This window comes from Alligator sinensis, unplaced genomic scaffold (assembly GCF_000455745.1).
Source record: "Alligator sinensis unplaced genomic scaffold, ASM45574v1 scaffold264_1, whole genome shotgun sequence".
NCBI lineage: Eukaryota > Metazoa > Chordata > Crocodylia > Alligatoridae > Alligator > Alligator sinensis.
The window spans coordinates 3,465,624-3,478,398 of record NW_005841831.1 but is presented as its reverse complement, the minus strand read 5'-3'; the positions used below and the strand labels follow the sequence as shown (position 1 = coordinate 3,478,398).

Here is a 12,775-nt window from a genome sequence, read left to right as displayed (position 1 = left end):
GCTGCCGCTGCGCCAGCTCCTGCGCCTGCAGCGGGTCAGCAAGGCCTTCCGCGCCGCCGTGCAGCTGCACCTGGCCAACCTGCGCCGCTTCGACGCCAGCCAGGTACGGGCCGGCGCGGGGCTGCGAGCCCGGGGGAAGGCCCCTGTTCGCAGCGGGCAGGCGGCACTTCGCAGAGCGGGAAGGAGCCAAGCTGGGAAGTGAGCGGGAGGGATGGAGGAGCGGGCACGCGCCCGCCCGTGGGCGAGGGAGGCTCGGCGAGCCCGGAGAGCGAGGCACCAGATGCTGGCGGAGGGGGTTACTGGTCTGCTATGGGATGCGGTGCCAACCCCGTGCCTGGGACCAAGGGGGCGAGCCCCCCCTGCTGAGATGTGGCAGCTTGCCAGGCCGCCCGTGTCATGGGGATGGACGTGGCGGGGGGCAGGGCAACACGGGAGGCCTCATTCTCTGCCTCCTGCTGCAGCTCGGGCCGCACCTTCCCAAGCCTGCCTTCATCGAGCTCCTGAAGGACAACGAAGTGCTGCAGCAGCTGGCCCTCCAGGCCTGTGCCGACTGGCTGACGGACAAGGAGCTGCTTCCTGTGATCGGCCAGAACCACCACCTGCAGCAGGTCCAGCTGAACGGCTGTGCCCAGCTGAGCCGCCACGCCCTGGTGGCCATCTCCCTGAGCTGCCCGCACTTGCGGCAGCTCTCCCTGGCGCACTGCGAGTGGGTGGACAGCCTCTCCCTGCGCAGCCTGGCCGACCACTGCAAGGCGCTTGAGGCAGTGGACCTCACGGCCTGTCGCCAGCTGAAGGACGAAGCGGTTTGCTACCTGGCGCAGAAGTGTAGTGGGCTCAAGTGTCTTTCACTGGCTGTCAATGCCAACATGGGAGATGTGGCAGTAGAGGAGATTGCCAAGTGTTGCCCTGAGCTGGAGCACCTGGACCTCACAGGGTGCCTGCGGGTCAAAAATGATGCCATCAGGTATTGAGCTTGTCCCCTTGGTTGTTGTGGAGGGTGGGACCAGGAGAGAAGGGGAAAGTGAGGGAGGCTGGCTCTCTCCCATACTGGCTGCACAGGAAGCTTAGTACTGGTGAGGGGAAAAACATTAACAGGTTCTGCTAGGTGGCTGGGTTATGTAATCCTGTGGCTGTGGGCTACAGCTGCTATGGGGCTCTGATGGAATGGATTGGACCAAGTCCTTCCAACCTACCTGCATGTGGTGTATGCCAGGCAAGGTCCCAGGGACGTGCCCCTTGGCCTGCTGGAAGCAGAGAAGGAAACGAGTCCCAGGGCCAGGAACAACAGTCTGTAGCTTGTGCTCTCTTTTCTGGCAGGGTCTTGGCTGAGTACTGCCCCAAGCTGCGCTCACTGAAGGTGAAGCACTGTCACAACGTGGCTGAGTCCAGCCTGAGCATCCTCCGCAACCGTGGGGTGGAGCTGGATGTGGAACCCCCAATGCAGAGGGCTCTTGTTCTCCTGCAGGATGTGGTTGGATTTGCCCCCTTCATTAACCTTCAGATTTAAGACAGGAACAGCCACTGCTGAGGGCCACCAAGGACCCACCATGGCCTCTGCCTCCTGGAGGATGCCATGAAATGCTGCTGCTGAGGTGTTGGGAAGGGGTGGTGCATCCCACTGGCAGGGCTGGTCCTGATAAGACTTGCCATCCTCCTCTTGCACTCTCCCTCAGTGCTGTGTAGCTGCTGATGTGTTGGTGAGCGGACTCTTTTGATGCCCCCACAGGGAGAATGAGTCCCTTTGCAGTGGTGTGAAGAACAGGAATCACTCACAATAGCGCTGTGGTGCTGGACATTCCCCGACATGCCAGGCCAGCTTGGCACTAGGAAGGATTATTTAAGTAGTCTTCTAAGCATCTTGAAGCCCAGACCCTGGTGCTCTTGGGTATGGTGGGACTTGCTGTTCAGAGCAGGAGTGTGTTGTGCAGGGACTGTGGACTGAGAGAGTGGTGCACAAGGCCTGGTTGCAGAGTACTGCATGAGGAGCAGAGTTGAGCCAAGGGGAATGGCTGGCATCTCCTGGAAAATGCAGGACCCACTATATAGGGTAGAAGGGGGTGGTGCAGCAGCCAGAACATAGGAGCCAGCTACTCAAAAACCAGAGAGCTGCCCCTCAGGCCAGCAAGGGGCCCAGCACAGGGTGGAGTGGCAGCAAGTCCCAGTCAGCCAGGGACTCTGTTCCTTACCCCAGGGCCTCTGTTCCTTACCCCAGGGCCCTTGCTCCACTTAAAAGCTGTTGCTTGAAAGAAAGAACCCTGAATTTTAATCTTGCCCATGTGACAAATGTGAGTTGTCAGGCTGTGACTCCCCTCGGGCTGGCCCCCCCCCCCCCCCCACTCACCCAGGTGTTGGTTCAGAAATAGAGAATGAATGTAGCAAGACTGTCATGCTGCACATCACTAGCCTATGGCTTTGCTCTGTGGCTCTGGCACTGACCACAGGAGCAAGTTTCTTTGGGGTGCCTCAGGTAAGGTACAGTTGTGCTTGCAGAGAAATATGGTGCTGGTCAATTCTCTAGCATACACCCTTGCATTCAAATGCAAACTGCCAAACAGCTGGGTCCTCAGGTAGGGTTGGGGTCTGAGGCCAGAATCAGTGGTGACTGAATCCCTGTTCCAGGGAAAACCTGTGCATCTCCCCACAAGGCACATGTGCTCCAACCAAATTCCACATAAGCTCACATCATCTTTATTAACAGCGACACTCAGTACAATCAGTGCACACAGGTTTAAAAAGCTTGTCATGCATGACAGCACAAGCCCACATTAGGTTTTAAAACCCCCATGCATGAAGGAGCAGGGGGTGCCTAGGACTCAGCTGGTTCTGCAAGCCTGGCCCCTGGTGTGGGGGATGGTGTTGCTTAGGCCCCTCCAGGGCAGCAGGTGCTAACTTGGGGAGGTGAAAGCAGCATCCTGGCTCCCAGGGATTAGTTCCAGTTAGGACAGGAGGGGACCATCTGCACTCCACTAACTGCTGCAGGTCCAGCGCTCCATTCAAGGCAGAGGACGATAATGTGGAGGGAACATCCATCAGTGGAATTTATACTTCCTGGCTGGTTTGAGGCTGATGTAAGTTCTCTTCATCTCCTCACTCTCTGGCTTCTTCATGTCCTTGTATCGCTCGCCCTTTGTGCTCACTACCTGGTTATCTATGTAGCGGATTAGCTTCTTGGGAGCCTGGAAACAAAGTTGACACTAAGTGAAAAGCCTCTCCTAGTTGCGGGAGGCAGCCCAGGTGATTGAGTGACTGGCAAGAGCTGGAAATGCTGCCCCCTGCAACACTCCTTAAGTCCAAGACTAGCTGCCTGGAGATCTGAGTCTTGGGTAAAGAATGGATAAGGTGTACCCTTAACCCAGTATTACTTGGAGGTGGTCGAGATGGGTAGATCCTGCTCTCCTGGCCACACCTGCCTAGGCCCTGTGAACAGGCTAGCTCCCTGGCCTGTTGTCTGCCTGCTGCTGACCTGCAGTGGGGTCACACTAGAGCCAGAGAAGCTCCCTGGTTTATGATCAGCTGTGCCTATTGGGGCTCTCACCTCCTTTGGTGGTACTGGCCGGTGTGTTTTCTGATCCTCTGCACTGTCCACCATCATGTATCTGAAACACAAATGGGTTGGTGAATGCAACACTTACTCCTTTCCACCCCCTTCCCTCCAATGTGCTGCTGATTCCTCCTGCCCCTTGCTGGTCACAGTGGGACTGCACACTGCTTCTGACCCTGAAATGTGTTCCTGTGGGGCATGTCTCCACAACCTCACAAGTGTGCTAAGGAGCAGTATACTGAAATGGGGAATGCCTACTCCATGCTACACCCTGGAAGGGCATGATGTCACTTGTTTAGAGTGGCACTAGGCATGTATTGAAAACTCTTGGTCTCCAGCATGTTTATTGGCATATGCCCAGCACCATGTTAAGGACAGCTACACCACAGGGTTTTATAGCATGGTGAGTGGCAGACAGGGTGTGTTGTGCTGTGTGCTCCATTCTACTGCTCCTTCGTATGGCCAAGAGGCAGCGTGCATGTACCTTTGGAGTTCCTGGTGCAGGACTTATCACCTGCATAGGAGTGGGAGAGAGAAAGCAGTACCTTGCTGGAGGTAGGCTCTGCATGCATGATATAGCTTCTCTCACTACTGAAAGTAGCTTGGCTACTCAGTTTGGCCCAGGGAGTCCCAGAACTACCAGACTACTCTGAGACGCAGCAGCCCAGGTTTGTTTTGTCGTGGCAGGTGGGGTTGCTCCTTCTCAGGCCGGATGGACAGGTGAGTCTGCTTGCACCTCCCACAGGCTTGCCTGTTAGCACCATGCTGCAGAAGGAAAAAAAGGCAAGACTACACCCAGGGGGTTCCTGCAGTCAGTACTGATGTGGCTGCTGCTCCTTGCACAGGAGGGTGCTCCTTCAATCCTTACTGCACTGTGAGCCCTGACTTACTGAGGGTTCCGTTTGTAGCATGACCATGTGAAAACAACACTGCACCATGCCTGACTAAGGTGCACAGGGGGCTGCTCACTGGACTGAGGAGTTACTCCTGTGGGCACTCTGGAGCCAAAAATATAATGGAAGCAGTGCAGCCAGCCTTGTCTGTTTGCCCACTAGCCAGATACTTGCTCCTGCATGTTTTAAAGGTACAGCGGTCTGCTCTCCAGAACTGTACTTGAACGGTGTGTAAAATACAGGGCATTGCCAAAGTGTCATTAAAGTGCAGTTATCAAATGTGACTAACAGCCAGTGCCTCTTTTTTTACTCATGAAGTCTGTTCCCTCAACTCCAGACTAAATTGGTGTGGGATAATAAGGAGCGAGGGTGTTACCCCCTCAGAGACTGCTCTTCTCTAGGATGCAGTGCTAGATTCTGTTTTGCCTCATTAGCCTTTAGCAAAATCATCAATAACTGAACCCCAGCTGTCAGATCTCTGTAACTAGTGATGTGGCAGGATGAACAAGGCTGGGTGGGCAGATGAGGACTGCAGCTTTGATGTGTGTAGCTGGACAACATGCAGGAAAGTGAATCCAGATGAGCTTCTGAAGTGGATTAATTAAGCCCTAGTATAGTCACTTATTCAAAAGTATACCACAATAAGCAGGAGGCTGCTTTAGTTATGGACACTATAGTCCACAGGGGTAGGTGGGGGAGCAGAACATTAATGCAGTTTAAACAAAAGTATGTTATTGTTAAACTTATACTTAATTCAGAATCTGGTACCCGAGCCTTCCTTTGGAGACAGCCTACATAACAATTCCCTTTAGCCTTCTCTGAGCTGGCTCTCTGGAAATGTAAATAGGAGAACCTGGCACAGAGTTTGGATGGAGCCTTTTCTGATCATACATGCAGTTCAGCATTAGCCATGGGCCAGACATGCTAGAATCTTCCAGCTACTAGTGACCCATTCTGCGGGGCATCACATGGCTCTGACTGATTATTCTGGCCTGGTGCTCTTGGACATTTTCCTCCCTGCCCCCCCCCATACTTCACAGCCATCAGAACAAGAACCAGAGGGGCCCCTCACTGCTAGGTACTTACTTCTGTAAGATCAACTGTTTTAGTTCCTCTTGCTTAGGTGCTCTGCGGGGCCTCACCATCTCCTGGGAATAGAGAAGAAAGCTGATTGAGCTGCAATGACCACAGTTGATCAAGCCTTCCTGCTGGCTTGGCCACAGCATGGGTGGAGAGAGACAAGGGAAGGTGGATACTGATCACTGCGCTTCCCTGTTGCCAGCTTGGTGAGCTGAAGTCTCAGGTGGGGGAGGGGAGGCAAGCTTACAAGTAGGCTGGGTTCCTACTATCCAAAAAGATCTATTGGCTTGGGAGGTACAGAACCACATCAGTGTGCATTGGACTGCAGGGATGTCCTGCTGCTTCCTGCTCCTTGAACTGACCCAGGGCACGGTACCTTCAGGGTAGCATCCACTGGGCTGATTTCCACCTTCTCCTCTATGATGAGCTGTACTGCTTCTTCAAGGTTTCCCAGTGCCATGGCCAGCGTTGTCTGAGCCTGGCTCACAGTGCAGGCTGGGAACATCTCCAGGAGCAGCTCCACGCCATCCTTCAGGTCACCTCCTCCCTGGTCAGGGCAAGACACAGGCTGATTCTAGAAGGTGGTGAGTGGCCTGGGCCTTTCCCATGTTGTATTGGAGGCCAGGGAAATAGGGTTTTCAGACAGAGATTACGCCTCAGCTGCAGCAGATCCAAGTCTACTCCAAGGGGGAAGCCTCACCTACCCCAACAGTAGGAATCCAGTTACAGGATCCTCTTGCTGTAGTGGCTGCCCACACACACTCTGGACTTCTCCAAGAGCTGCCTCCCTACTTGCTTGTTTTCCTCCATGTGCTTCAAATAGTCCTCCAAAGTAGGGCTCCTGGCTGTTGAGTCACTTCCCTACTATACTGCTGCACAAGCGTTCACCCAGAGGGCCAGATTTGGGATGCTGGCTCATTTCTCTGGGGGACTAACAGCAGGCACTGCCTTCCTGTGGGGTCAAAGCATGCTGTACTTAGCACTGATGTACAGGCTAAGCACAGTACAGCGTGCTACCACTGCACTGGAACGGCTCAGGGGCAACATGGGCAATTTCCAAAGGCAGCTGGTAATCCATGACTGATTTGTGGGACTATCATTGGTATTCTACCCTCAGATACATGGAGTAGGGCAAGGGGTGCAGTGAAGTGTTTTGCAGTTACAGCCAGAACACAACTGTTTGGATAAATCAGTGAAACTATGCAGTTAGCTTCCCATTCAACTGCATAGCCCAGAACAGTCTTGGGAGGATGAGATTCAGGGTCTTAGCAAGCAACCCTGCCTAAAGTTAGCACTCTCCCCACAAAGGACCCTGAAGTGCCCAATAAATGTTACTAAGCAATATTGCACACTTACGTCATCAAGAATTGCTTCCTAGCACCAAAACGCACTCAACTCTAGGAGTGTGGTAGCTGTTTGAAGGCTTGGAACAAAGCGGAGAATACAACATCCAACTAAAACTGCAATGGGTGAGTAGGACAATGTAGCAAGAGGAGTTGTAGTTTGGCTAGGACTAATCCTATGGTGTTCTTACAAACAGTCCTGCAAGATCCTGAATGACAAGCCGTCAAGTTCTCTGATGCATCCCATCCTAAAGACAGCCCAGCATCCTTTAGCCTTGGTCTCAGGTCAGGGCTGATTCAGAGGGAGGACAGCCAGCTGGGAATTCCCATACCCCTGCTTGTGGTGGGTTCCCTACCCACCTACTGACAAGACCCAACTTGCATGATCTGACAAAGCCACGTCTCAAGCTAAGGTTGAGAGACACAGATGATGCCCAGGGTCACCTCTGTCCTGGTGGCATGCAGCTCTGCTCCATCTGCGTTTAGCGCTCTGGCATTACAAGAGGCAATTTCCAGGCAGGTACCAGTACCTCAGCTATGGCTTCTTCTGCTGGCGTACGCAGTATTTCCTTCTCAGGCGCACCTGCTCCCTGCTTGCTGCTCCAGTTCAGCTCTTTGGTGGGTGCTTTGTTCATGCCTTCCACAGGCCTTTGGCAAAACTTTTCTTAAAGACACAATGCACATGTATTGATAAGCTGCCCCATACAAGTTAAAGCTACATGTCTCTTGCCACTAGATCAATAAGGTTGTTATCTTGCCTTTTCCTAAAACAAAATCCCTCTCAACTGATGCAGTGGAAGCCCACCACATTCCTGCCACTATATATGGGCACAGGTGCTGTAGCTTTGTTCCCATATCTTGCTGCAAGAGGCTTGGGTACCTTGCCCTAACCTTTTCCAGACTTAGTGGAAAAATACCTGACCAGACTTCACCATGAATTCCTCCACCTACCACCCATGAGTCTTAATCAAGTTACCAGTCCATGTTCTCACACCTATCTTGCTTATGTTTTTGGATCTCAGAATATACAGGTAAAGTTCCAGGATGCTACTTGACCCAACATGCATCATAGCCAATTGCTCTGACCCGGTCAGCAGTGTACCCTGGTATGGTAAACTGACCTCTGGTTAAATCACACAGGACTGGTGGGATCAGAGCTGCAGGCTCTTTTCCCACAGCTTAGACAGATTCCCTGTGCATGACATTAGGGAAAGGCATTTATATTCCCTGCCTGAATTTATCTATCTGTGAAATGGGGATGATGTTTTACCTGATACAGCTACCCAGTGTGCGAGTTACAGGAAGGCAGACACCTAGCATGTCCAAACCCATTTCCAAAATACACAGCAGATGACCTTGATATCACATTCCTGTTCATGGAATTTCCTCCCACTTCGTTGAATTTGCTTTATATACACAGCTGAGATCCCCAGCTACCTCAGGGATTTGTCCAACAGCATTATGCTATCCAAAAGGCTCCGATTCAGCCACAAATGACAGCATTCCAAGCTACTAAACCCTCCCACACACTCATGTCAAGGGCCTGACTTAATTCTATAGAAAAAGTCAATTAATTCAGACTCCCATGGGAAAATCTACTCTAAATGCTGCTGCCTATGTGGTAAGATTATTCACTGTCCTGTGACACCTTCCCATCCCCCAAAACACTTGAAGCTAAAAACCACGTCCCTACAGCACTTTTTGTGCTCGAGTACCCAGCACATAACTTACCTTGGTTGTGAGCTTTACTGAGCCTTTCAGAGAGAGAAAACATCATTTCACAAACATCTCCACTGCAAAAGACAGGAGGAGTGTAATTAGCACAGGAAATGCACTAGCTTATCCTTCTTATTTAAGTAACTCGTGATCATCTCTCCGCTTCATATCCTTCTATAGTTTGTGTGCGATTCTCCACCCCACATTAAGAGTTTCTGGGAATAACAAAGCTGACATCTGTCTTCAGAGCTCCCAATGACCCAATGTGCTAGCTACCCAATCCTTGCAAAGCAAATAATCTGTGAGCATAGTTGATCCTCCCTCAGGTCAGGAGGTAGGGAAGAGGAAGAAGGGAAATTGGACTACCTGATCTCTTCCAGCTCTATAATTCATGAGCCACCAATCTAGAATGATGGATCCTGCACAGCTAGTGCATGAGGTAGACTAGTGTTACTGGAAGTGCAGAGAAATAAACTGGGACTGCATGCAAACTGTTTATTTCTATTGATGACCCTATATCCTGTAAAGGCCTGACTGCATGGTGTGGTACCTTAAACCAAAGAACTGAGTTGCTTGCACACATCTGGCTGCAACACTGGGGCCCTTGGCACTGAGGCCCAGAACCCAAGGTAGATACTGCCTGGGTGAGGACTGTCACTCACCTGTTGATTTCTGCAAAGCCAGGGATATATGCTTCCATCATTTCCACAAAGGTATCCATATCAAAGTTCTCTTCAGAGGACTCTGGTAAACCCAGCTCTTCTAAGACACTAGTGATGTAGGAGAAGACAACTTCATCCATCCCACTGGAAACACAGAGACCACAAGCTAAGGGAGCTGGATTAACAGACCCATGTAGCCAGTATCAGATCTCACACCTGAAGCCAGATTGGACGTGGCCAGTACTTGAATAGGAGACTTTCCGGGATAATCCAGGTGGCTACAGAATATTCCCCCACCACCCCCCATTTAATACATGGCTTCTTTCTTTCCCAGTCAGCACTGAATTAATACCACAATATACTGCAGAGACAGGAGATTATCCTGTCAATTTTGAATCTCGGCTCAGACAGTAACTCCAAAATCCTGAGCACTTGTGACAATGTTAGCTTCTGTTTCTGGGCACAGCAACTCAGTCCATCAACCTGAAAATTTATCTCCGATTTCTACATGAAACAGTATTCTTTTCCCCTTTCTGTCCTAATTTCATGTACTGCTAAACACCCACCCGCTGTTGTCCCTGCATAGAGGTGGCTACATCTATATTTCATGTGTTGGTAAAATTCTCTTGATAGAGAACATGTATAGATTTTCTGCTGTTTGAGAGCACTCAGAGATGCCGTAAGGATGAAAGGAGCAAAATGGTATGTTGTTGAATAAAGAGGTTAATAACCCCTAATCCATAGTTTTATTAGAATGGTCATATTAAATAAAGGATGGTGTGAGGGCTATAGCAGAATTTGGACAAGTTACCATCACCCCTGAATACAATACAACAGAATACAATGCAGGAAGGCTAGACTATTGGATGGAGAGAGTTCCAGGGGCAGATAAGAGTCTAGACTCCATAGATGTGCTGTACTTACCCAAGATCAGCATTGGGGATATAGGACTGGATAAAGCACGTCAAGGTATCTTGAATTATTCTTTCCCGCTCCATTGCTCTTAATCCAGATGTCTTTAAAGAGAAGCAAGAAAAGGAAACAAAAAGCACCATGACTGCAAAGACGAGAACAAGATAAAGTATTCCCCTGCACAATGCAGGCACATATGTACAAGCAGGCAAAGCATTTTAAACTCTGCCACTCCAGTATAAAGCTGCAGGTAACTGTAGTCTAAGCTTCCTGCCACAAACCTGCAACATGAGAAGCCACAAGAAACACCTGCTCAGTACAGTATCCTGGTCTGTACTACAGCTCCTCTGTGCTGTCTTGGTCAGTGGTGCCAATTGCTTTCCCACCTCCCTTCCATAGTGGCACCGAGCACACTCTTGGGGTCAGCAGCACAGCTGGAAAGCCTGACGTGTGGAGCTGCAGGATTTCTGAAGCTGATCAGAGTGTGGAACTCAGCACTCTTTGAGGAGGAAGGCTTCGGGTGGTGGGTTTGCTCGCTCACAGAGGGAGAGGGTGGGTCTTCCAGCCAACAGCACTTGCAGTAAAGCCTGGGCTCATTAATGGGTGGGAGCTGGAGTAATGCCTTGCCATGAAAGGGCCACTTCTAATGGCTTTCACAGGGAAATACCAGACAGGGCACAGACAGCAAGTCTGCCAGCCAAAATACCAAAGGTCCCCAGGTCAGGCAAGACATTGCTGGTGGAATCCTGCCCAAGTGGGAGCCCATTGTTGTGCTCTGTGAATGAGGCCTTCTGCAGATGAATGTGGCCACAACAGGGGGCCTTTGATAACTGGAACTGAACAGGGGAGTTCTAAGAATCACAGACCTCCCACGCAGGCAATGGCAGTGCCTGCCCACACTGTTAGAGCCATTTGAACCCAGTGCAGAGAAGCTAGTCCACCAGTCTGTCTTCATCCCACCGGCCCCCTGCTGCTTGAGGTACAAACCAATTTGGACAGCATGGCAGGCAGCCTCTTAATACAAGAGCCAAGTTCTCCTTAACAAAGAACTGAAACTGGTATTGTATGACAAAGCTGACCATGACTACTCCAAACCTACACACTTGATTGCACTCCAGTGACAGTCCTCCAATGATGCAGCTTTCAAGCCCTAAATTAGGCAACTGACCATAGGACAGCAACCCCATGAGGTGCTGAGCGTAGACTTGGATGGGCATAGGGGATACTTTCTTAAAGATGGGTCTTTGGGAGAGATGATGTTAGAGTCAGCCTATTGCACTCTGTACAGATTTTGAAGATCCTCCCCATGGAGAATAACATATCCAGCTGGCTCCTAACTTCCCTTTCCAGTTATAAATGGCACTTCTGAGGTCTTCTTAGGCAGAGAACAGCTGGGCTCCCATGCATTCTGCAACAGTCCCCTGGAATTCAGGTCCAGACACAGAAGCCCCTGTCCCAGACAGCAGCACCCTTGACAGCTGTGTTACCTACCACACCTGTGCTCAGAGCACAGAGGAGCATCAACCACAGAGAAACATCAACCACCTGCCAATGTGGAGGGAAACTGGGAAAGAAACCTGTAACCACCTGGTGGTCTTTGCTGGAGTATCCCATCAATGTGCACTGTTGACCTCCCAAAGACAGCAGGAGGAGGTGGAAGCATCCTGAGACAGCTTAGGCTTTTTCTCAAATCACTACATGCATCTGTTCCTCCTACTCCAACAGGCTCATGAACCATGTACCCCCAATCTCAGTTCTCCACCTCCAGCCCATTCAGTCTCTATAGGAAGCCTTTGGGAAAGTCAGTGAAAGAACATAGGCTGGAGAGCCAGTACTACCTAGGTGACATGTAGGTCTCCATGTCCTTACTAATAGAAGGGGCGTTATCTCCACACCCAGCTGCCCAGCTGTGACCAGTGCCTGAGTGAAGAGCAGCAGGCAGAAGCTGAGTTCAAGACAAGACAGCCATGAGCTGGGGAGGAAGGGGGAAGTTTCTCTTCCATAATACCACCACCCGTAAGGAACATCTGTGGTGGGTATTGTGTGGTCCTGAGCACTGGGGCCCACTTAAAATGTGTGTTGTGCTTTGGGCCCCCCTAACACAAGCTGGCAACACATGCATACATACATCTGTTTGGGAAAGGTGAGACAAGTGCGCCAAGTCCTCCTGGATTCGGTTCTGGCGAAGGCAAATCACATCTCTGTCACATCTAACCTCAAGGGCTGCAGTTCTCTGCACCAACTGCAGGTTTGTCACGGTATAAAGTGCTGGTACTCTTCTGCTCAGCAGCACAAATGGAACTGTTTAACATCTTCATCAGTGACTTGGACGAGGGGGTGGAAAGCATGCTGTCCAAGTTTGCTGATGACACTAAGATGTGGGGCGATGTGGACACACTTGAAGGGAGAGAGAGGCTGCAACTAGATTTAGACAGACTACAAAAGTGGGCAGATGAGAATAGGATGGGGTTCAATGTAGACAAATGCAGGGTGCTGCACCTTGGGAGAAGGAATCCACAGCATACATACAGGCTGGGGAGTTCCCTTCTTGAAAGCAAAGAGGTGGAAAGGGATCTTGGAGTCATTACTGACTCCAAGATGAACATGAGCCGCCAATGCCAGACCCAA

General features: G+C 50.9%; 2 protein-coding genes across 4 annotated transcripts in view; one reads left to right on the top strand and one right to left on the bottom strand.

Moving 5' to 3' along the window:
• Window positions 1–4: 4 nt before the first annotated feature.
• FBXL15 (F-box and leucine rich repeat protein 15) lies at window positions 5–2,306 on the top strand (the record flags this gene model as incomplete). Its single annotated transcript, XM_006014838.3, has 3 exons — window positions 5–103; window positions 462–964; window positions 1,318–2,306. Coding segments are annotated over 3 exons (792 nt in total), but the record flags the coding sequence as incomplete, so codon positions are not given.
• Window positions 2,307–2,336: 30 nt separating this feature from the next.
• The window catches only part of CUEDC2 (CUE domain containing 2), a 19,916-nt gene continuing 9,477 nt past the window's right edge, over window positions 2,337–12,775 (bottom strand). The window contains exons 2-9 of one of the 3 annotated variants that reach the window (XM_006014795.3): window positions 10,160–10,251; window positions 9,236–9,379; window positions 8,589–8,650; window positions 7,388–7,521; window positions 5,891–6,061; window positions 5,521–5,582; window positions 3,536–3,596; window positions 2,338–3,176 (exon numbers count right to left, since the gene is read on the bottom strand). In XM_006014795.3, coding sequence (XP_006014857.1) covers window positions 3,030–3,176; window positions 3,536–3,596; window positions 5,521–5,582; window positions 5,891–6,061; window positions 7,388–7,521; window positions 8,589–8,650; window positions 9,236–9,379; window positions 10,160–10,233 — 855 coding nt within the window. In that variant the 5' untranslated portion in view covers window positions 10,234–10,251 and the 3' untranslated portion in view covers window positions 2,338–3,029. Of the gene's footprint in view, window positions 3,177–3,535; window positions 3,597–5,520; window positions 5,583–5,890; window positions 6,062–7,387; window positions 7,522–8,588; window positions 8,651–9,235; window positions 9,380–10,159; window positions 10,252–12,775 lie in introns of all 3 variants that reach the window. The other 2 variants (XM_025209555.1, XM_025209603.1) reach the window with 2 other exon arrangements.